The sequence below is a fragment of the Mastigoproctus giganteus genome, chromosome 13 (genome assembly GCF_048544385.1).
Source record: "Mastigoproctus giganteus isolate SK-2022 chromosome 13, ASM4854438v1, whole genome shotgun sequence".
NCBI classification, from domain to species: domain Eukaryota; kingdom Metazoa; phylum Arthropoda; class Arachnida; order Uropygi; family Thelyphonidae; genus Mastigoproctus; species Mastigoproctus giganteus.
The window spans coordinates 76,600,200-76,624,335 of record NC_143587.1 but is presented as its reverse complement, the minus strand read 5'-3'; the positions used below and the strand labels follow the sequence as shown (position 1 = coordinate 76,624,335).

The window sequence follows — 24,136 nt, the reverse complement described above, 5'->3', positions numbered from 1 at the left end:
TTGTTATCGGAAATATATAAAACAATAAAAACGCAGTTTAGCTCATTAAGGCAGCCAAGAAGGAATAAAAGCTAAATCCCATATTATTCGTGCTTAGATAACGTAACATTGATATTCTGAAATAGCTAAATCGAAAAGAAGTATAACTGAGCGAAATGATATTAATCGCTACTAAGATAAATAGTATAATTTTAGCGACTGGACTGCTAATTGGCACTTTTAACTGTAAAAAGAATATTTATAATATACACTGAGTGATCACTGAATTATGGCCACCTACCTAACACTTCGTAGGTCCTCCTTTTGTCCTCAGTACAGCAGCTATCCGACGTGGCATTGATTCAACAAGATGTCGGAAGCGTTCAAGAGGTATGGCCAACCAAGCTGTGTGTAATGCAGTCAGCAATGCGGGTATGGAAGTGATTAGTGTATCCAGACGCCTAATATCGAGGCACCAGCTCGTTGAGCATCCACAATCTGTCCTTTATCAAAGTCCCATAAATCCTTCCTTTTACCCATCACGCCTGGAATTTTACTACCTACTGAACCACTGACACCTTATCTATGCTACATAGGTCGATTAACTCCGCACTCTCGTACCTCACGTGGTCAACGGGTTGCATTTAGTTTTCATAGGAGTGGTCATAATTCAGTGATCACTTAGTGTATGTAATGTAACTGTTTTCCATCAGAAGCACAAATTTACCAGTAATTTACTTATGAGAAGAAGGTACCCTTTAAAGGTAGCTTCTTCGCATAGCTTAGAGGTTGTGCGGCGAAAGTATCTTTGGACTTCATTATGTAATTTAACCTATTTTTAGAATAACAATAATAATTTTATTATTTTATTAGTTTTAATAATAGTTTTCTTCATATTTATTAGTTTTAATAATAGTTCTTTTCATATTTATTAGTTTTATTATTTTATTAAAAGAGAAAACACTGAATTTCCTTAAAAAGACTCCAAACATACTGGACAGAGAAGATTTATTCTGAGTGATATTTTTAGCCCAGTATTTATGTGTAGGAGTGAAAGAAGCTTGGAAAGATTCGCATGGCATGAACTGAATGGGTATAATGCAATACTACAACGAAGTTATTGAAGTCTACACAACTATGTACCGTCTGACTATTCACCCCGATAAAAAGGAAGCGTGCTAAGAATACTGACAACGACGCAAATATTTGATTTCCAAAGGCGAAATGCGGGACGATTGGTTCGCTAAAGGACACACCAGTGATAGACATACTGCACGCTTCAAGTTGATTAGCGGTAATTCAGTTGGAGTTGGTGAATAAGGGGAGATACTGAATGGCAGGACAAGGTACAGAATGATCAGATAGCGAGTAAAAAAAAGAATGTTTCTATTTATAGTCAGTTTATTTCTGTTGCAGCAGCGCTTTTTGTGAAAACTCTCTCATATTATGTAAATAGTTTTGCGTAACATAATGTTGCTTGTACTTTTATGTGAATAACGCTTTTTGTATAAATAAGGAGCACACAATTTCGCTCTATAAGGCAACACTCTTAAACATCACTTAGTTGTATTTATGGTAGTATTTTGAATCGATATTGAGAAGAGCTTCAAAGTAACAAAAAAGAAGGAAAAGTGAATTATTGAGTTCTTGAATATACAGTCATGAAGGATGAGCACTAGGGAGCATTAAAAATCAATCGTTCTTTCAAATCATTTCCTAAAATGAACACAAAATTGTTGTGTACATCATGCATGATGGGAAACGCTTTTTATAGACAGAGAGCGATTTTTTATTGGTCCCAACACTGCGTTCTTTGTTAGAAAAACCAACAGAGGTCGCTTTCCCTCACAGTAATATATAACCATATTTCTTATCTGGGTACGCTATTCACGGAAGCAATCTTTACACGTGGGACTTCGCCTCAAGCGGTGCCCACTGCGTTTTTCAATGATTGTCGTTTTTCTGAGTATTATGTAAAATACTTGAGATTTGAGAAATTAATTTTGGAAGTAAAATACTTGTCAGCCCCGAAACAATTATTACTTTTATTCCAGGGAATTTAAAGAAAAGAAATCGCGTTCTTTCTGTTCTCCCTATTGAAATATGAATGGACGCTGATAGCGAAAACGTACAGGCCCTAACCGACAGCTGTTCTAAATAGCCGTTTCTTTCAGCAATGCCGTTCCTTTTATTTATTTTTAGCCGCAGTTCTGCTCACCCTATTAACTTTTGTACAACGGGAAAGGGAGCAGAGATGGTGGATTTATGACTTTCCAGTTTTCTGTTCTTGTACTCAGCCATCGACCAGCAGCAAGCAGCGGGGGGGATGCAAGACAGAGGGGAAGAAGATAAGGGGAAAGAGGGGGAAAGAAAGGGGAGAGTCTGCTCGTAAGCCAGAAGCTAGAGATCATGGTATGCGCAGCATGTAGTATAGTTTGAGATGCACGCTCGTAGGCGGAGAGAGAGAGCGAAGTGCGGCAGCTGGCACAAGTAATCAATGGAGGCTTCGAGGGGAAGCCAAGCGAAATGTACCGTCAGCAGGCGCGCGCGCACCCATTCATCCGCGTGTGGTGCTCGTCTGCAAAGAGAATGAGGAGGAGGGAGCCTTTTCATGAATGAAATCTACGCAACTCGTTCAGTTCCTGGCAACACTGAGAGATATTACGTCTGAGCATCATTGAGACAGAGAGAGAGAGAGAGAGAGAGAGAGAGAGAGAGAGAGAGAGAGAGAGAGAGAGAGAGAGAGAGAGAGAGAGAGAGAGATGAAATTAAACGAAAGACAAAGGCATAAAGAGAAAGATGCAGATGGAGAGAAAGAGATGTGGACCATTTCCTTTCTTCTTAATTGGGGTCTCATAAGCGTGGGGTGGTGATGAGATTTTGGTTTCGGATGAGCAGTCACTACATTGAAACGGACAGCCAGTGAAATAGAGGCAGTTTATTGAGATCATTTTCCTAATCGCTTGAGTGGGGAAATTAGAATTTCCAACAGTGTGTTGTAGAACCGAGCGACCTGCAGGTAGTGTTCAAGGACATTATTACGCTAACGCAGCAAGAATCATTCCGGGCTACTGAAGGCGACCAATGAAAGCACATCATAACACACCCACGCCACTCACTTGTAAGAACCAACCAATCCAGTAAGGAATTTATCTGGCAAGGCCTTAGGAACATCTGTTCTGTACTCTTTTGTTTTTCCTGCCATGATTTATAGCGTGGTGTGTTTTTTCCCCTTTTAAAATACTAACATTGTTTCAGAAGTAGCTCCAGTGTTAAGAGAACATTGGGAAATTCCTACACGTACACCGTAACGAGGGTATGAGGATTGATCTCGGTTGGCTTTCTGCCTACAAGTTTCTTTATAGTACTTCTCGTCGAAATGAATGGGTGCGAACAAAGCTAGTAACTTAGGGAAGAGTCATTCTAGTTTTAATGGGAAAAATAAGCTATTCGTGTTGGAGCTTGCGATGAGGGAGTAATAAAATAAAGTGTGATGCGATAACGGATGAGGGACGGAGAAATAGGGGAAAAAGGAGGCGGGATAGCATTCGCCATGGATAGTGATAAATCCTATATGAATCAAAAGTACTTTAATATAATTAAAATACACTTTATTTACATTTATGGTATTTGTATAAAGACATCAGAAACAAAACGTACATAAGTATATGGCCATAGCACTAGAAACCATCTTAATTTGCACATTAACCAAATAGGAGAATCATTAAAGAAGTTATTCGAAATGCTAGTGTCCAAGAACTATTTGGTTTCTGATTTTCGATTCATATTGTACATTAACATATCGTAGTAGGGTTCTAGGTGGATGAGGGACAAAGTCTAGCCGGAAGTTGTAGTGGAACAAATTCCATCAGTAATTTGGGGTGATTTTCGGCACTGTCAGATGCCAAGTGCAAGATGGCGTATTGTCCTTTCGAAGATTGATATAATTTTTCATTGTGCACTTTTTCTAAGTACACGGTGAAGTATTTTGAACGTCTGAATGTGCATGTAGCGTTTGATTTCTTACCTGTTTGAGCAGAAGCGTCCAAGAAAACACTCCACTCACGAAGTGTGTCTAGGAGAACTTCTCCACCTCTATTGCCTGTTAGGCCCTTGAATGATCATATGAAATGGCAACACGGCAATAAATATGCCCATTACTTTATTATGCAACTCTCACGGTAAGGTTAGCAATGTAGTTAGTGTCGAAATATCAAGGATACCACTACAGCAATCTGGAAATTCTTCTCCCACACTTGAAATAAATTATACGCTTCTGATGCTATTTCCAAAAAGGAATGGACAGCAAAGTTTCCTCACCGGAAACTCGGTTTTTCGTCCAGTTCGAAATTAAAGACATCATACCCTGAAGCTTTATAAAGATTTCTCTTTGCGAGCCATATCTTGATTATCAATCATATTTTGGTATTACCGAGAAATGTTATTTTTTAGCTCTTGTGGTCATATCCGGTTGGCTTATAAACTGACTAATAAATAAATTAATTCGGCTTGGCACGAATCTCTTGTACAAGCGAAAATACTTCGCAAACATTTAGGAACCGCTTTCTCGTTTGTCTAAATAAAAGTTTCTTATTTATATGTTATAAAAACTGAAACATTTTCTTCTTCTTTTTCCATTAAGGATGCTGCTTGCTGGGTTAGAATAGATCATCCTCCCATCTTCTTCTTGGTCTTCCCTACTCCATTTGTTGATGGGTCTCCCAGTTATTTAATATTTCTACCCACCTGTCATTATCCATCCTATTTATGTTTTTCCCATTCTTTTTTCTGTTTCAAGAAACAATTTCTTGATTAAACAAAGTTACTTCATCTTTCTATGCCTGTCGAACTAGCAAAAGAACAGTTTTTGGATGAGCGAAATTACTGTTAGAATATAAATATCTAGAAAACTAACAATTTTGAAGAAGAATATTGAAATTCCCAAAAAAAGGAAGCTGTTAGCATATCGATTGAAACGAAACAAAAAAAAAGAGTTGAAAATTATTGGTAGGGGGGTTGATAATTTAACCTAAAATTCTGTATGCAAGAAAACAGTTCATTAGGTTTGTGTGTTTTATGAGTCTAATACTTCCGCTATCGCTTCTTCTATATATATTGAGCGTGCATTTCTTTAGAGATTCCAGCACCACGACCAAATGCCTACGCATGCAAATTGTTTGGCTAATTACAAAAGCCATTTAAATCCCATTAAGTTTCTTGTTACAACGCAGAACGAGGTAATATCGTGTCTAAGCAACTTCTACCGTCCAGGAGTGTTAACGTTACTCTTGTTTCTATATCGAAGTGTTCAATTTGCGGACATAGACATAAAAGGGAATTCCACAGCTGTGAGGGACATCCACTTGACGCGCTTCACATTCCCTGAAAGATTGAGATGAATGATGGAAGATTTTTTTACCTCCCAGTGGAACCAATCATAACATGAAACAGGGACTAGCAAATCGTATGGGATTTCTACAGATGATTCAATTCTTTAACTGAAATTTGCGGAATGCCAACACCATAGATGAGGATAATATTTCCTCTGAGATTTTCAAATTAATAATAAAAACAAAGCAGAACTAGTTTCCAAACAACTTCAAAAGCCATTACGAACCATACATGATGTGTTTGAAGAGGAAATAAAAAGGGTAAACCTTAAAAAAGTGAAGATGTAACCTGTCACCGCATTATTATCTGGTGGAAGATTTCTCTCAACAATTTTACCGTCAAGTCAAGCGAAACTTTAGAAACAAATAACAGCTTAAATTTAGAGTAATAAGAGAAGAAAAATAATCATGAAATCTCCGTTTCTTGTGTCACCCAGTAATGGCAAAATTTATATCCATCTTTTCTATACCACGTACGAAAAAGAGGGATATAAAATTAGGGTTAGCCCGGCGTACATTTCCAAAATGCCAGAACCTGTCTGTAACTGATAACGTAACCCGGACTTATTAATCAATCGTGAATGAAATGCACCCCCACCCCATCCTCTGCCAGTGACACTGGAAAGTGAACGGCTGAAGCGATAAGTTTTGGTCTGCTGGCTTATAGGATCATCCATAAATCCTTATTCGATTCCACCAGGAAACTGGAAGGAGAGATGATGAAAGAAAAATGAGCTTTGGAGCTGCCGAAGTGTGGAACTAAGGATTATCTATTAGAGATTTCGCCTTTTAAACGGGCAAAAGCTGATATTAGTAAGAGTTTCTAAACCGGACACCATCCTGCCATAGAGTAAAGTATTGCTGTCAGCGCTATTTCACAAATAGAACGTGGACAACAGCTGGTAGATAAGCTTCTACTAAAGGCTACGAAGAGTACTTTAATTCTTAATTGCAGAAAGCTATTTCTTAGAAACGCCTATTTCTGATAAGGCACTCTTGAAGATAAAGTGGACTGCGATTCCTATGTAGATTGTGAATTTTAGGAAACTTGTTTATCGTTCGTTCACTATCCATGGCGATTCTTAGTTTTGTTCATTTCTCCCTAACGACCCGTGGCTTGCGGCAAATTAAGGGACATTGGCTTTTATCCGAACTTAGAATAATCATAAAAGATGGTTGCGAAACTATTTCCCTTTAAACTTTCACATATTTTCTTAAAAGTATGATTTTCTTTAAGAGTCAAGGAAACAGCTGGAAGGCGGGTTTCCAAGTGCAGAATTTGATTAAAAATACTTTTAATCAAAGAACCATTCACCTTCTTTCTAGTAATTTTCTGCTTTCATTGGATAATTAATTTCTTCTTTTATTTGCAATATACTGGATGAGAATATTTAAGCATTAAATGATTTTCAGGTGAATCGCATAAAATTAATATAATTAAAGATTTCGGTTTCAGGTGTAGACATCTGTGGCAATCGCTGATACCACGTTTAATGAATTCCTCAATGAATTCCCCAGAGTGGTTATAATCACCATTCTTCCACACCGGTGGAAAAATCTTCATTTGGAATCCCGTCAATGACGAAAGCTATTTCTATGTCCTTTTCTTCAAAGCGTGGCCGTGTTAATCGGTCCCATCAGAGAGTTGCATGGTCTTATTTTCCGATAAAGGTTTTTCGTCCAGTAATCAGGGCAAATTAACCGAAGAATACACTCAATTACAGACACACTATGCTAATTTATAGCCTTAGTGGCTTTGATGCTTAACGCACACCTCCCTACTCACCCAAGTACAGGATATACCCTATAAATCTTTTCAATCGGGATTCAAATCCTAGTCGCAATAGTTATTATGAGAACAAAGGACTTATTCTTTTGTATATTTGCTTTGAGGGGGGAAGATTAGGTGACTTTAAGACTTCAATCTTCCAAAGTCCGTTGCCATATACCTAAATGCTACGAATATTAAAATGCCATATACTCTATTTTATACATTTTTATGTTCTTTTGATTTTCGGGGATTATTAAAGTGCACGGTTAATTCGGAAGCCAAAACAAAATCGGTTTTCCAATGCTTTTTAATTACCTTGATCGTCTAAATATATTTAGACTGAAAGAATATTCCATACTAACAGAAATTTTTATTTATTATTGCGAATTTCTGCTTTGGGGCTAGTTCAAAGTTAACGCTTGTGGTCCTGTGAACCACAAGCGTTAACTTTGAACTGTGGACCACAAGCGTTAACTTGTGGTCCTGTGGACCACAAGCGTTAACTTGTGGTCCTGTGGACCACAAGCGTTAACACCAGTAAAGAGGCTGCATTTTCAGCCTCTTTACTGCTGGATCTCTTGCTGGCGTATGGACATAGTGCCTTATCCCTGAAAGGGAAAGTAACATGGTGATAGAGGATCAGTAATACGAAGAACTTTTATTCAAAATGTCGAAATTTTCACGGTGGAACAGAAATGGTAAACGTGCTAATCTAAAATCGGACGAGCCAACCCTCTGGAGTCGATATTCCAAGAGTGAGCCATAAAAAACAGTTTTTATACAGAAGTTCAGGAAACCGCAGAAGGAATGAGCAGATATGTAATAAAATTTTTTGATAGCCAGATTGTCAGATTTCGTTCAAGTGACATGTGACGAAATTGAAACCTAATGTCAGGTGTTGCAACGAAGTGTATCGTAACAAGCACCAACGTCGGAGAGTCACCGACAAGTTTCCAAGCGACAGAAGTCAACTGAATGCAGCAGGCTGGCCACATAAGTGGCGAAAAGTGGCTGCAAGATTTAATCAATAATCCACTCTCTCTGTCTCTCTCCCTCTCGTAGATATCCAGTTTTGCAGTCAGTAAGCTTGTCGTTGATGGTATCGCAAAGGCACGTGTACACGCTCTAAACCTGAAGTTAGGAGTTAGAAATGGAATGTTAGAGGTCAGTATAAAAAGTTCAGTTTAAAAACTTAAATCCATCCATCCCTGGAAGAAACGAGAGTGGGGATTAAGAGAATGTCCATAAAGATCCTGTACATTGAAGGAACTTGGGAGAAAGGAACGGTAACAAAAATAACTTAAGAGGTTTCGAAATGGAATAAGAATTTCTAATTTAAACTCCAATAGTGCGATTACTCAGCATTTATAGACAGGTCGATATTTAAAGGATAATCCCTCACATTAACTTAAAAGGATTGATCTTAGTGTCATAAAAAGGTTATCCAAACGTTGACTCTTTAATAAGTATCTTCAAAGTAAACTTTAAAAATATACGATGAATTCCAGTTTATCATCTTCTTACCATCAAAAGAGTCTTTATAAGTTAGAGGTGGATCAACGATCTATCTCTAACTTATATTGATAATATTGATTCAAAGTTAAAAATTTCGGCTATGGGAACAGTGGTAGAAAGCATTTTAACTTTTATAAATCATCACAAGGAAGTCTTACTCCTCTACATGGCAAAAATACTGTTTGTGGAATTTTAATGTAGACTAGAATGTTGCTGAATGAAAAGTGAAATCAATAAAATTTAAAATGAAATGTTTGATTTTTCACTGAAACAAGTTTCAAAAAGTAGTAACAGCACTATTTACAATTTAAAAAAAAAAGCAGTTAATAATAAAAACAATTTATTCGAGTATCCTTTCTTAATTTATCTTACCTTTTAAGTTTCCATAATTGACAACAAATGAAGAATAAAATTGATCATGCTCAAAAGCAACCTAGAAAGCAAATTTCCATCAATAAAATTTATCATGTGAAATTATCGATCTATATGTAGCTCCTTTATTTATATGGGCCCTCTTGGGTAACACAATTTGTATAATCACAATCCTCCCCACATCGGATGGGAAAGAACTCAGTTTGAATCCCATCAATGACCTGACTGAGTTAGTTGATCTCAGACGAGAGTAGCTTGGTTTTTCTCCCGGAAATTCAGGATTTTCGTCCAGCAAACGGTTAATCTACCACAGAACACATGCATTTTACAGGCACATTATACATGGAGGAATATGGCCTGAATTGTTGATGCGCCCAAAAAGCATACAGCAACCAACCAACCAGTTTTGAATGTGAATTCTGTCGACCAGTGTAGATATTTCTGAAGTCCTTTTCAACTGGCTGAAGTTAGCTGATCTGACGCAGAGATGTCCTCCTGGTTTATTCTGAATATATAATTTCACCTAACAAATAGCAATTTGAGTCCTTCCCTCCGAACTGAATCTAGGACAAGAAACTTATTTCAAAAAAATGAGGATTATGTAGCGATTATAGTTGCCTTACAGATATTCGGTTCCGTGCATGTGTGCGTACATATCCTAATCTCTTCTAGATTAAAAAGAGCAAATGATGAGTCGGCTGGTTGTTTTTATATCAGTGACATCAAATATCTGGGATATTTGCCAGATGAAACTGCAAGCTCCGTTAATTTCTTACGTGCTTTGGTTGCATCTCTGCTGAGATATTACTATGAAGGGCTGTTACCATTGCGCTAATGGGGCGTATCGTGCAGCTACGTACACGGCACATAACGGCAACGGAACTCATTTAGATGGAACACGGATATACAATTCCATGCAGCATGCCAGCAACCAAAAGGACAGATAAAGGGAGGAAGAAATTCCATGAGAAAAAGAAAGAGAAAATCCAGTTCAAGTTTCTTCATAATCGCGTATCTTTTCCAAATAATACTTATAATTAAACTTCTAATGGGATTTGGAAACTAAAAATATCGAATATTTATACCACTCTGCTTATTCTGTAAGCATCCCCGCATTCCACACAGTTTCAGTTTCTGTCATCTTTATTGCTTAACTAAAACAAATGGATGAGTAGATAGCTTTTAATGGGTTATCGGAAGTCATTAGTACAAAATCGTATTGATGTTATCATTCACGTCAAACATCAAAAGGCATCTTAACAAAGGGTGGCTTACATCAAAAGGATACGACCACTTATTCTGTAGCTCTGAATGAGATGTTCAATAACCCTGCTTTCTTCCCCAAAGGAAGACCTTCCTTTTATCCTAATACGTTTCTTTACTGTTTGACATATCACTGGCGGATAGAAAATTACTTATGCAGGTAATTTCATTCAAATATCTTTTGATGTGTGATGTTTATAGGGTCTGCTGCTAATGCCTTTTGCACAGCAATAATGTACAATGATGGGAAAATAATGGAAACATCAGTGATGAGAGTTATATGTACTAATATGTCGTTGGGGGCCATCTGTTTCTTTAAAAACAGCTTGTATTCTACGTGAAATAGATTAAAATAAATATTGAACTGTTTTAAGAGGAATATTGGACATTTCTTCATGGAGGAACGTTTCAAGCTCCTTGAGTGAGAAAGGTGGAGGAAATCTGATTCTCACTCTCGTCTCCAAATATGCCCACAGTGGCTCAATAACGTTTTAGTCAGGCGATTGTGAGGCTATGAGAGATGCTTATCTCAATTTCATGCTCGTCGAAATCAAGATTGGACACACTGGTAGTGTGTATTGGAACTTTATGATCTTGAAACATGGCATCCTTTGTGGGAAACAATGTTTGCACCATGGGATGAACCTGGTCACTCAGAATATCAAGTATCATCCATTCAGGATTCATCACCCATTCGGCATCCTACTGTCCTATAACATCTAAAATTACACATTCAGGATGATGCTAGGACCTAAAGAATACCAACATTGTTGTCCTATTCCAGGTTTGACGGTTGGTGAGACAGGATGATAAACCTCCTTTGACATTTGTCAAACGTTTGCCCTCCCTGATGTTGGTGATTCGTCTGAAACTATGATGTACAGTATTTCCAATCATCAAGTGTCTAGTTTTCGTGGTTTTCGTACTTCTTACACCATTGCGTCCTCTTTCAAGCATTATTATCAGTAACGAGTGGGCTGGCAATAGCGGCTCTGATATAAATTTCAGCTTTATGTTCTCGCCGCAATTTTTCCTGACTTCTGAGACTTACATTAAGTTCTACAGCTATTTTTGAGGCAGTAGTTTTATGTTTTCGAGCTACAATCCTTTTCAGTGCCTTGCAGTCTCCTTTACTCAACTTCGATTTTCTGCCACAACTCAAAATTTTGCTTTTCCATACTTGGGGAATGCAGACATCACTTTCGATACATTTGCTCTGGATACATTACATAAATCAGCAGTTATTGTCACCGATGCTCCTGCGTGCACCAACAATTTGTCCTCTTTGGAATTCAGACAGGTCTGTCATTTTCTTCATGCACCTTTATATATCACCTCTAAATAAACATCAGCTTTTATCGACTTTCCTTCAAAGTACTACCTGCAAGAAACCAAAAAAATCATCACTGCATGTTTATAAATACCCCTAGAAACTCACTCAAGATTAAGATGAATGAAATTCGTAAGTTTGTATATTAAGATTAACACAAACTCATTTAATCACCAAGTTTCTCATCATATCGCCTGATTACAAAATATCTTCGGAGATGAGATGAAGCATATGTAAAAATGAACTGAAAATTTGCACGATATTTCACTCTGAAGTACTTTTCATGGTCAAAATTTCCATACAATTCGATCAAATATAGTGGTATAGGATTCTTCATATACATTAATTATATTTATTAAATCAAATAAAATATAATGATGCTAACTAGAATTACGAATGTCATGAAATGTTTATTCAAATTTTCTGAGTTTACTCTGTATTTTAGTAAAGCATTTTGTAAGATTGAGAAGTAGTGCTGTTGATCGTATCGGTTGGAAAAGACCTGAGTTCGAGTCCAGTCGATGACATGAGGAATTTTTATGGGCCTTTTTTCATAAAATGGCTGAGTCAGTCTCAGGCGAGGGTAGCATGTTATTTTCTTCCGGGAAAACAGAAAATCGACCAAAGAACACACGCAATTTACAGACAATATACACGGAATAATATGGACTTAGTTATTGATGCTCCTTAAATCCAACAACAAAAACAACAATATCTCTCAGCAGTTTTTATAGAAGTTCCACTCTATGGTTTAGTACTACACACACATTGTAATTAATTTATAACAAACTTCCCTGATAAATTTATTTATCACTTCCCTTGTGTCGAATTCGGACCAGGAAAAATGATGATTGTAGTTGAATTCCATCTCGATGTAGGAACGTTTATGTTTTTTTTTTGTTATGCGACGCATGAGTGGGTTTCGGTCTAGGGTCGCATGGGTTTTCCCCGTCTGACCCTTTGCCCGAAACTGGCCATCAACTTACAAATAAGGAAACCACTGATAGAACACAGTATAATTAGGAGTACGCCCAGCAATGACCATCACTGGATGTACCAGTAGTAAAAAATTATGAGGAAAATGCTCTGATTCCCGAATTTCTCAAAAATTAAGAATTGTTAAAAGAATATTATTCTGGATCAGATACCATATTTTGTTAGATTTCACGTTGTTCGAATTACTATTGGTTCCGTCCGGTGCGAAACTGTACTGGCGGTTCTGACACAGCTGGGATAGCCTAGGAGTTAGGGGGGACTAGATGTCTTGTTTATTATGGTCACGCAGTAATCTGATGGAGAAAAACCAATTTACAGTTTCGCTCTGGAACATCTGTTTCATAAGCTCATTCGTTAAATCGATTATCTGGAATGCATTTTTCCAAAAAAACAAGAATTGGTTAGTTCTTCGGAAGAGCTCGCAAAATTGCAATTAAATTTTGGGTTTCCTCTCCAACAGAAATCAATAAGATGGCGATTACCAGTCTCTGCATGTAGCACCATGGTTGTAATCACCATTCTCTTCACATCACGTGAGAAAGGCTGGGGTTCGAATCTCGTTAATGACGTGAAGAACTTTTATGGGCGTTTTTATTATATTTTTTTCACTCCATGGCTGAGTTAGTCGGTCTCAGGCAAAGACACCAAACTTATCAAACTATTACAAAAATATGGTCGAGGATTTTAAGTCTTTTAATTATCCTTAGGTACACAATTAAAATCCAGCCCATCTCGGTGAATCCACTCTAGAATATTCCACTTAGTTTTCATACTCCATCCATTGCGTCGTTTCCAGAATCCTCCTCATCTTTCACCATTTCATTATCATTCTATTCTGACAACTTCTAAAGGCCTTTTTCATAATGCGTTTGGCATATCAAGGGCTGCTCTAAGAAGATCGAACTCTGCAGTTGGCAGACCGTCCGTTACCGCACCTTCCTTCATCTCAACACAACGTTCCAAAAGGGCAACAGCCCGTGACAAGTTGACGGCCTTTATCAGTCATCCCTTCTTTTCCCCCTTCCTTCTACATCCCTTCCCATCTCCGCTCTTCGATCTATCGTTAGCGGCAGGACTTCAGGATTCTCAGAAACATGACGTCGCCTTCCTTAGCAGTAAGAGATGCCCTCAACGTCACACTCCTAAGAAGATACGAAGTTTTATTTTCGAAGGCTGAGTCAAAAGCCTTAATGGTGCGATTAAGGAGGCGGATCTAGTTTTCATTTGTAGGATTTTTCAAACATGGGGAGCACGCCTAATGAATAGGGATTTATTCGAAATATTGTTGCAAAATGAGAAGTCTCATGGCGTTCCTTCCTTCCTACGCTTATGTTGTATTGACAGCTGCGTAATTATGACAGCGGAGGAAGTTTGAATATTTTTGAATTCCCCAATAAATGTGAAAAATATGGAATTTGGGACTGCTTCGTGCAGCTGTTTTATTGGTTGGGTGAAGCAACTTAAAATCAGAAACTTAAAACAGACTAAAGCGCATAAAACACCAAAACTATTAACGACTCGCATAACTGTTAAAGGATTTCGGGGCTTTGAGCTTCAGAAAACCATTCTGAACTTCGAAAATTTCGAAATCTCTGACCATTACTTTCCAGAAAATATTTAACATACTTGTAATAAAAATTTCATGGATGGAGTTTTGATGAAAGTTTCTCCTTTTACAATTATTTTGCCCACATAGTTCTTCCCAGTATTTCTGGACGTCAGCTTATGTTTTTTTTACATTTTGTCGATCACCTTTTCGCCTCAGTTTGCTGATTGGAGAATTTATGACGTCATATGTACATAACTTTTTCAACATGGCAGCATTGAGATCTTTGAGAACGTTGCTCATCATAATTGTTAATTCCCTGTTATTAACAACTGCCGAATGCAGACTCAAATCATAACACAACCATCCAATCATTTCGTTTGCGAAGGTTTCAATGTCAAGCGCAGTGCATAAGTTTCTGTTGCCATTTATCGTTATTAAAGACTGCTGGAGCTTCTATCTTGAATTAATTCTTATGCCGAGAGGTTCTATATAGTCAGCACCATAACCAAACGTTTCCATTTCGTCTTGACTTGAAAAAAAAAAAAAAAGATGTACACCACCGGCTTACAAAATTTAGAAATTATCATTTGAGCTTAAGTTCTTCAGTAATAGAAGCAGATACAGAAAGACTATGAATGTATACTCGATGTATCCTTGGGCCATCACCTTAGCAACTTTCAGAAGGGCTCTGCAATTCGTGTTTTTTGTAGATTATTAGGTCAAAGTTGCTGTCGGTTGAGAGAAATTCTAAAATTGCAACCTTGTTAGTTGGTAACATCTCATCCCTGTGTCCCTGGTGAAATTGTGTTGCAAGGTTGTTGTAGGGATTTAGGCCATATTGCGCCATAGGTAATATATCTGTAAATTGCATATATTATGTTGTCGATCTGTTGTTTTGTTGGACAAAAATCTGGAGTTTCCGGGAGAAAAAACCATGCTATCGTTGCCTGAGACCGACTAAATTCGTAATTTAGTCGGTCTCAGGCAACGTAATTCAGTCGTGTCATTGACAGGATTCTAATTCTGGCCTTTTCCACCCGGCATGGGGGTGAACGGCGATTCTACCAACGGTGCTACCCTAGAGGGAGTATCGGAACAGATTGCTAATTTCATATCCTTTTGGATTTAGAGGAGTCTTCATTAGTGAAATAACTCAAGTGAGAGGGAATAAGAACACCTACCTGATGAGTAATAATTTAGCCAATAATTCAATTTAAGTGAAGTTTTAAAACTTCCATAGAGGAACTTCAAGCTTATCTTTATGCATTATGAATCTTCAAATCTTTGCGATTATAAAGCTAGTTTTCACTGAAGTTAGAATACATCCAATCTACATCCAATGCAATTTCATTAGGTTTAGGTAACCCAAAAGACTAACTTCAATAGATAAAAGGTTTATTAAGAAACTGAACGTTTCAGTACCAGCACTAATATGGGTTACCACAGTCGTGCAACAATCTACAGACCAGTAATCAAACCGACCGATTCCAAAATGCCATCTACCTTGGTTATTTTTCCAGACCTTGAGCCTTAAACCAATGGAAAGCTGTGTTTTGGAGTGATGAGTCACTGTCCATAGTCTACCAGTCGTGCCTGGGTGTCCGGAGAAAGTTACTTACCAGACTGTATTGTCCCGAAGTTTGACAGACGCATCGTGATGGCCTGGGACTGTTTTCCATGGGTTGTTATCGGACCATTAGTTATTGTGGACAAAATCGTGGATTTTGTCCACAGCACTGAATTCAGGGCCCTAGCCCAGGGCCCTGAATTCAATGCTACAGAGAACCTTTGGAACGAACTGTATCGCTGGGTGCGTAGGAGGTGACACTCCCAAAAGAACAGAACTGAAATAACGACACTTTGAACGGACTTATAAGAATAAAGGTTACAGCACACATTTACAGGTAAATGTATTAGCTTATTTGTAAATAAAAGTTATTTCTAGATATGCAAGAGTTCTGATGTTAATAACAGTTGGGTGGTTTGCCTCCTGTAACTTGTTTCTGTTTAGTTTACTAATTTTCATGGGGGGAAATCACCCCCACCCGAGACCATCAAACTAGGCCACAATATAAAATAAATTAGAAGAAAGGATAAAAGCAGAAGATTTCTTCTGAACTAAAGGGAAGGATTTCTCAATTTCGGCCAGCGACGGGATTCGAACTCAAACCTGCTCTACATGATAATCCAATTTTACACTACATTAAAAATCTCATGTTGCTTCGTTAGCAATTTTGTTACATAAATTGCTAACGAAATTAAAACGATAAATGTTAAAGAAGAAATACGACGATTGAAGCTGTACGGAAAAGATTAAAATTCACCAACGATGCGGTACTTACATTTTGGTGGTTTTGGAACACGACATCTGCCAGACACACACAGAAGACGCGGAGTTCCTGGACAGTAACAGTTTGAATCTCCAATACAAGTCTTGTTCTCGATACCGTAGCACAAACCCTGGTGGATAAATAATCATCTCTGGTTAAGAGGCTACTTCTTAAAATAGGTTCAAATCATTCACATAATATTTAGCTCTCTCTCTCTCTCTCTCTTTCTTTCCAACACTCCAGTGTTGCATTTAACCTAAACAAGCTGCTTGCTTTCCTTTCTTTTAATAAACTTTGAATCTTGTATTAAGTAACCACTAAAATAGATAGCTGGGAATCAACCTTTTCAATTCTTTTCATAAGAAACACGACAGAATATCGTAAAGGGATATTTAAACTGGAATATAACTATATAAAATATTGCTTATTAATTAAAAACAATAATAAAATTAAAAGAATCTTGAATATTTGGTAGTTAATGTTGAATAGTTATTACCAACAAGTTCACTACATTATTATCTTGAAGCAACTGTTTTACTCACCTTACTTTGTGAAATGGAGCGTTGTCATGCTGCTACAAACACTGCCTCTCTTCACACAGTTGCCGCGAATTCAAGTAAGACAAAATTTTTCAGTATATCACAACATACGGCTGCATATGTTTTCTTGATGGAGGTCATTGTAACATCTCCCATGGAGTGCCTTCTTCGCCCATATTTCTGTTTTTATTTCATCTATCTGTGAGACTAGGGTCTCCTTGTTGAAGTCGAGCAGTCTTGTCTATCTTCCTTCTGGCCTAGTAGATTGGTGCTGTGATTCCCTGGAAGCGATTAAAACCCTTCAGGTTTTTAATCGCTTTCTTCGTCTTTTGTTCAATGAGGTCTGCTAAACTCCTCCCATCTTCTTGCTAGGCTATGGCCAGTCTCTTGATGGCCAACTTGGGATGGCGTTGTTATTCCCCCTCATGGAGAAAAGTCATAATAATACTTTTTCATAATATTATTATTTAAGGCATGATATTTTTTGTCCTTATTATTATTAAAATTGTTTCAACTTCGACTCATCATTTGTGTTCTCATTGATGAAAGCCAGGACACTCTCGTAATTGTAATAGTATTCGCCATATAGTGCAAGGAAGCCACAGGCGTTTGCTGCACTAGTATAAAAATATAAATAAATAAGAAAAGACAAATTATATACTTCCCTCCTCGCACAGGTAAGTATCTAGATGAATTTTGAATATATTCACACTATTAGCCCTCCTCAAATCCCTGCAAGGGTAACTTGTTCCAGCTATCAACAACTCGCTGGCTAAAAGAAAAATTCCTACAATCGAATTTAACCTGAACTTCTGTAATTTGAATTTATGACCTCTATTTCTATAATTCTTTAGTAAAAAGTGAGAATTCCACCTTCATTCATTTTACTAATCCATTTTTAAACTTCAATCAAGTCACCTCTGAAGTGCCTGGTTGCGAAGCTCTGGTGCCCACATAATCGAGTATGATCTCACCGTTCGAGTTGCCCTTCTTTGGACCTTTCAAGAAGCCCAATGTGTTTTTTTTTTCAGATGAGATCCCCATACTTGAACACAGTGTTCCAAATGTGGTTTTACAATCGCCTTATACAGTGGGATCATGACCTCCCTATCTCTACAGGATAACGATCGATAAATCATCGATAGGACATTTTCCAAAAGTGAATTTTCTCTCTATGATTTTTCCCTAATGTGATTATCTTATATAGAAATAGTTTTAATGGCTAGTTGAGTTCTTATCATGCTCTGTATCTTTAATATTGGTTAGCTGTTTATTTTCGATATTAAAATTTCCATTCTCAGTAATATTAAATCATAATCCAATATCATTCACCTTTAGTAGTTTATCCTCTTATCGAGCCAAACTTTCTTTAGTAAGCCATTTGATATTACCAAGATTTATCCTATATTTAAGAATTCGTGCAGCGGTAATTTTATCGATACAAAGAAACTGTATCAATTTTTAAAAGCTTTAGTAACTAACTTCATAAATTCGATATTATTTATTTCAATAGTATGTTCACTATGTTATTTGAAAAATTAAAATAATTCAAAGTAGTTAGTTACACTTGTATATCTTCTGTATATTACGTAACAAGCTCTGTGATAATTAAATTATAGAAGTATTTTTCAATTCTGCCTCCAATGAGTAGCTCAATTATTTTATCTTGCATTATTTTGGAAGAAATATTCAAAAACTATAAGATTTTGATTAATTGGATCAAGGGAAACAGAGTCATTCATATTATCGATTTTTTATTCAAAAGTTGCAGGTATTTAAAATTATTTAAAATTTTTGATAATACAGATAACCAAATATGAAACTCACTAGTAAATTAATCTTTCCAGATACACTTGGTCCATAAATTAATCCATTTTGTAATTTTGAATGGGTACGAGATTTTTAACTTAAATTTAATACTTTATACATAATAAGTCTTCATGATATACCAAAACTTTTAAAGTCCATTGTAGAGAAGAAAAACTATGTAAAATCATATAATAAAAATAAACTTTTAGAATAAGAAATTTTAATAGAGGATATTATGTTGTCTCAGAAACTAAATCTATGTTTATTGAATCCATTAAATTAGTTAACTCTGCAGTGGTGGCCTCCACAGTTGAAATTAAAACAGGTGGTGTTAAGAAGATTTTAAAGATAAAATGTTCTTAAATGTTCTACAGACCTTTTAGAAAATCAAACGAGAGATTAGCTAGTGTATATGACGGTATGGATATACTTCTACATCATAAACCGCATTTTTTACTTCTTATTAGATTCATAGATCTTTTTTTGTTACTTAATATTAAATAAGCATTCTTTGTTTATTTCATAATATAAATTTCAACAAATTCTTTTTGATTTTTCTTTACATTCAGCTTTTATTTTTATAATTATTTCCTTATTTACCCTAGGTAGTAAATCAAATATATTATTTCTATATAGTGTGATGTAGTAAAGAACTTTATAATTTTTTATATCTTCATAAAAGTAATTTGATTTAATATCGTATAATATCATATCATTATGAACATAACTAGAACTTAGATATATTAAAACTAAGAGATATCTAAAATACATATACAAACAGAAATAGGTTTATTTAAAATTACTAATATTTTCTTAATATGCACAACACATGATTTTATCTTGTTGCTGAAAGTTTTTATCTATTAATGTTTCAGTTTTATTCCACACCAGCCAAATATAAAATAGTTTGTTTATATTTTTCATACATTTCCACAAGCGGCATTTATTGATTTGTAGAAATCTTTGTAAAATGTGTTTTTAGCTTCAGTTCTTTTATCTGTATTAAAATCTATATATGATTTTAGCCAGTAAATTTCTTTGAATTCTAAAACCCTATCCATTTAAATCCTAGTTAAAAGTATTTCTTTAAATAGTTATAATGTATGCTATATTTATTATATAAATTTGTGATTAATTTTGTCATTTTGAATAACTATTAAATAAATTTGTGATTAATTTTGTAATTTTGAATATTTGTTATATAAATTTCTGATTAATTTTGACATTTTGAATATTTATTATATACATTTGCAATTTATTTTGTCATTTTGAATATTTATTATATAAATTTGTGATTAATTTTGATATTTTGAATATTTATTATATAAATGTATGATTAATTTTGTCATTTTGAATATTTATTATATACATTTGTGATTTATTTTGTCATTTTGAATATTTATTATATACATTTATGATTTATTTTGTCATTTTGAATATTTATTATATAAATCTGTGATTAATTTTTGATATTTTGAATATTTATTATATAAATTTGAGATTAGCTTTTCATTTTGAATATTTATTATATAAATTTGAGATTAGCTTTTCATTTTGAATATTTATTATATTAATTTGTGACTAATTTTGGATATTTATCATTTTATTTCTTGTTCCAAAAGACAATGTTATACGTTAAAAGGTCTAAAGATAAATCATTAGAAAAATCATATAGTTCTTTTTAATATTTTAAATCTACTGGTAAAGTATAAGCAGCTTCATAAGCATCTGGTATTTGCGATTATGTATATTTGTATCGGTTCGTTTAAATCCAATATATCAATTATTCACATCTAAGCACATTAAGAAAATTATGTTAAAATTATATTAACTCATTAATTATTTTTAGTAATTGATTTAAGTTAAATATTTTAAATATTTATTATTTAGCATAACTTCTAGTAATGGCATTGATTAATTTCAGTTAAATTTTATTTGTTTCTCTTATCCATTTTTCCATTTTCAATCATTAAATACATATCAGTGTTATTTAGTAATTTCAATGCACATTTGTTATTGTTAATATTGAATACAAAGATAAACCTGGGGGGGGGGGACATTTTACCAAGAAGGATCGACTTTATAAGCATGTAAACAAGCATCTCTAAAGTTTCAAATATATCAGCTAATAATAATACATAAATTATTAGATAAAATTCAGACTAGTGACCTATTTTTTCATGTTAATTTCTTTTCAACCTTTTGTGGCATGTTTAAAATACTCATCGGAATTATTTTTTAATGTACTATAAAAATATGTTTGCTAATTTAGTTTCTACACATTTTTTCAATATATCCATGTAGTCATGTTTTTTTTTCTTATCACGAAATCTCACTTATCTTCTGAAAAGTTTATATTTTTAAACTGATCTTTTTAAGATTATTAGCCACCTTGTCTAAACCGCCAGCCATAAAGCTAGATGAATCAAAATAATATTATAGTTTTTGTCATTTTGAAATTTTTCCTTCTGAGTAATCATCATAATGAAGTTTAATTTATCAAAATTAAAAACTTTGCAAAATTTATTAGCTTGTTATTCTTGCATAACTATAAATTCTTTTCTGCTACAATATTATTTCAATTTGCTAATGCTTTTATTTTCAAGAATATGTTGAATTCTATTACGTTTTTTGTAATGTAATTATTTTCTATTTAATACAATCTTAATTAATATTTCTTTATTTATTTTGGTATATCTTTTAAAATTCTTAGCCTTCCATTATACAGTGTATTTTAATTCTATAATTTTTAGTGTTTATAAAACAGAAACCATTTATTAAGAAAAATGTTTCGTTGAAATATTTTAAAAAATTCATTGATTTGCACACAACCTTCTCACATTTTTGTTAACAAAATGATTAAAAATTGCACAAATTACTTATTGTTTTCTTATTGTTATAATTAATAAAAAATGATTTAGAAATTCATTATGAAATGATTTTTTAAATCGTATAAAATGTGAAACAAGAAATTAAAAAACATGAGTAATTGATTTCATTAATTACTCGTGTTTTTTCTGATTTTTTGAAGATTTGTTCACCTCATGATTACATTTGTTAAAGGTATAATTTTCCTCAATTTATTTACAGGCTACACGATAAATATCATCCTTGAAGAACATTTAAATTCTGAACTAAGTTTTTCCTTTGATATTTATTACAAACATCCATGCGTTTTATTTTGATATAAAACTTCTTACATGTAAATTTGACTTTCTATATCTCTTCAAATAAATCATTTTTACTATTCTTTAACCTAAATCAATTTCTCCGTGCTAATCAAAATTTTTAGACGTCTATTCTCTTCAATAATGAGATGAATTAAATCCAGTTCCACCTTTATTTTTTGCTTACATTTCTTGCGAAGATTTGTTATCATTTTTGTTTTGATTCATAAGGAATCATTTTAAGAATGTTTTAACTTATTTTTATAAATGGAATTGATAAAAGATGTGTATTTTCTGTATACTGCGCTCAAAAATTAACTTAGTCTTAATGCACTCTGCCCAATTAAAAATTATAAAATATTTAAAACATAAAACAACGATTAAATAATGGCTTTATAAAAATAATTTTAAAGTATTTTACCAGATACAGCTAATAAAGAAATATCACATGAAAATAATAAAAATTACAATAAAAGAAAGAGATATAAGTCAATTATTACACCGCATTGGGAATATTGCATTCACCTCTGGAGACTACATCTAAAATAGACAGAATTTGTGGACAGGATTCAGAGACTGGTGATGTGTGTAAATCAATGCACACATTAATTACGGCGGGCTTAGATGTGTATTGCAAACTATGACAACTAGACATTTAAGAGGTGATCTAATTGAGCTCTATAAGGCTCTGAAGAGGTTGAGTAAAATAAATAAAATTCGTTCTCTTTCTCTTGAGGCGAAACAAGGGGCACAATATAAAAACGAACCTTTATTCAGTATCGAATTGGACCGTCTTTGTTTGCAGTGCCTCATGGATTCTATAAGTTTTTTAGTGCTGGTTTTTAGTTTTGGTCTAATTGTAACCATTCTTCCAGCAAAATATAGCGCAGCTGCGACACAATTGAAGGAAGAGGACATCTCTGCCGAATAGCTCCCTCCAGTATATCTCAGACATTCTCAATATGATTGAGATCACATGAATGTGGGGACCAGGGAAGATGGAGAAAATCCGTGTCATGTTCTACGAACCATTCTTGCACGATCGATTCTAGCACAATTGGCTGTTGTCGTCCATAGAGTGGCCATCACCTTCGGATTAACAGTGTAATATTGCAGCGTGCCATAGCTCTGACACAAAATCCAATTACTTCCTGGATGGCATTCGACTTTACACTGGTATTAACGGATCCAGTACATGTCAAAAATCAATCCCTATGCCATGATACTATCTCAAGATGTTTGGGTTATCTTAAAAAGGCAAGAAGGGTACATCGCTTGGTGAGGTTCATTTCACACTCTCTGCCTACCATCAGTGCAAAACAAAGTGTATCGTGGTTCGTCTGACTATATGAATTTCTTCCACTGTTCCACTGTCCAACAACATTCTCGCCACCACTGCAAGCCGATTTTTCTGTTTTTCTTTGAAACAAGTGGCTTCCGAATAGGCAGGCTACTGCCAATACACAATTTCGTCAATTTCCTGCTCATAGTATGGGTGTAATTGGGGGGAGGGTCAGTTCTGGACTTGGTTGAAATCAAATGTTGTCTGTACACTGGATGTCCTATTTTTCCGTACAGTCCACCATAGAGTACGACCTTTTCACTCTTGAAGTATTGTTTTTCTGCCACATTTACTCCTTTAAGATTTAAAAGAACCGCTTGATTTCTAGTCATTAAAAACCTTTGAGATGGGTGCTTTTGAGAAACCAGTTATGTCTTTCGTTTCTTGAATCGTGGCTCCTGCCAAACGTGGTTCCATAATATGACCTTTGTCAAAGTTTCTTTATTTTTGCTAAAAAATATAAAATTTTGCATATAACTTAAAATATAGGGGTTGAGTTGTATATTTTACGAAAATATGAGGGTTTTGTATCGAAGTGCTAAGCGTGAAAGGTGAATGCAATGCTGTTTCCTTCTTTTATGTATTGCAGGATGGAAGTTTTGTTAACCAAAACATTCTGTTCCTGTTTAACATTTTGTCGATTCAGTTCACCTATTAATATCTTTTTTTTGTGACTGCATCTACCCACCTTGCTTACTTTTCATTCACTGGAAGTAACCATCGTCTTCATTCTAGACTGCTTCAAATAAGCGCGTTGGCGCCTGTCGGCACTGATAACAGAATT

The 24,136-nt window shown here is 35.0% G+C and overlaps 1 protein-coding gene across 1 annotated transcript in view; it reads right to left on the bottom strand.

Annotated features, from left to right (window-relative positions):
* Positions 1-24,136, bottom strand: part of LOC150076198 (uncharacterized) — a 76,616-nt gene that overhangs the window by 18,992 nt on the left and 33,488 nt on the right. The window contains exon 3 of the mRNA XM_090387523.1: positions 16,508-16,625. Coding sequence (XP_090243649.1) covers positions 16,508-16,625 — 118 coding nt within the window. The remainder of the gene's footprint in view (positions 1-16,507; positions 16,626-24,136) is intronic.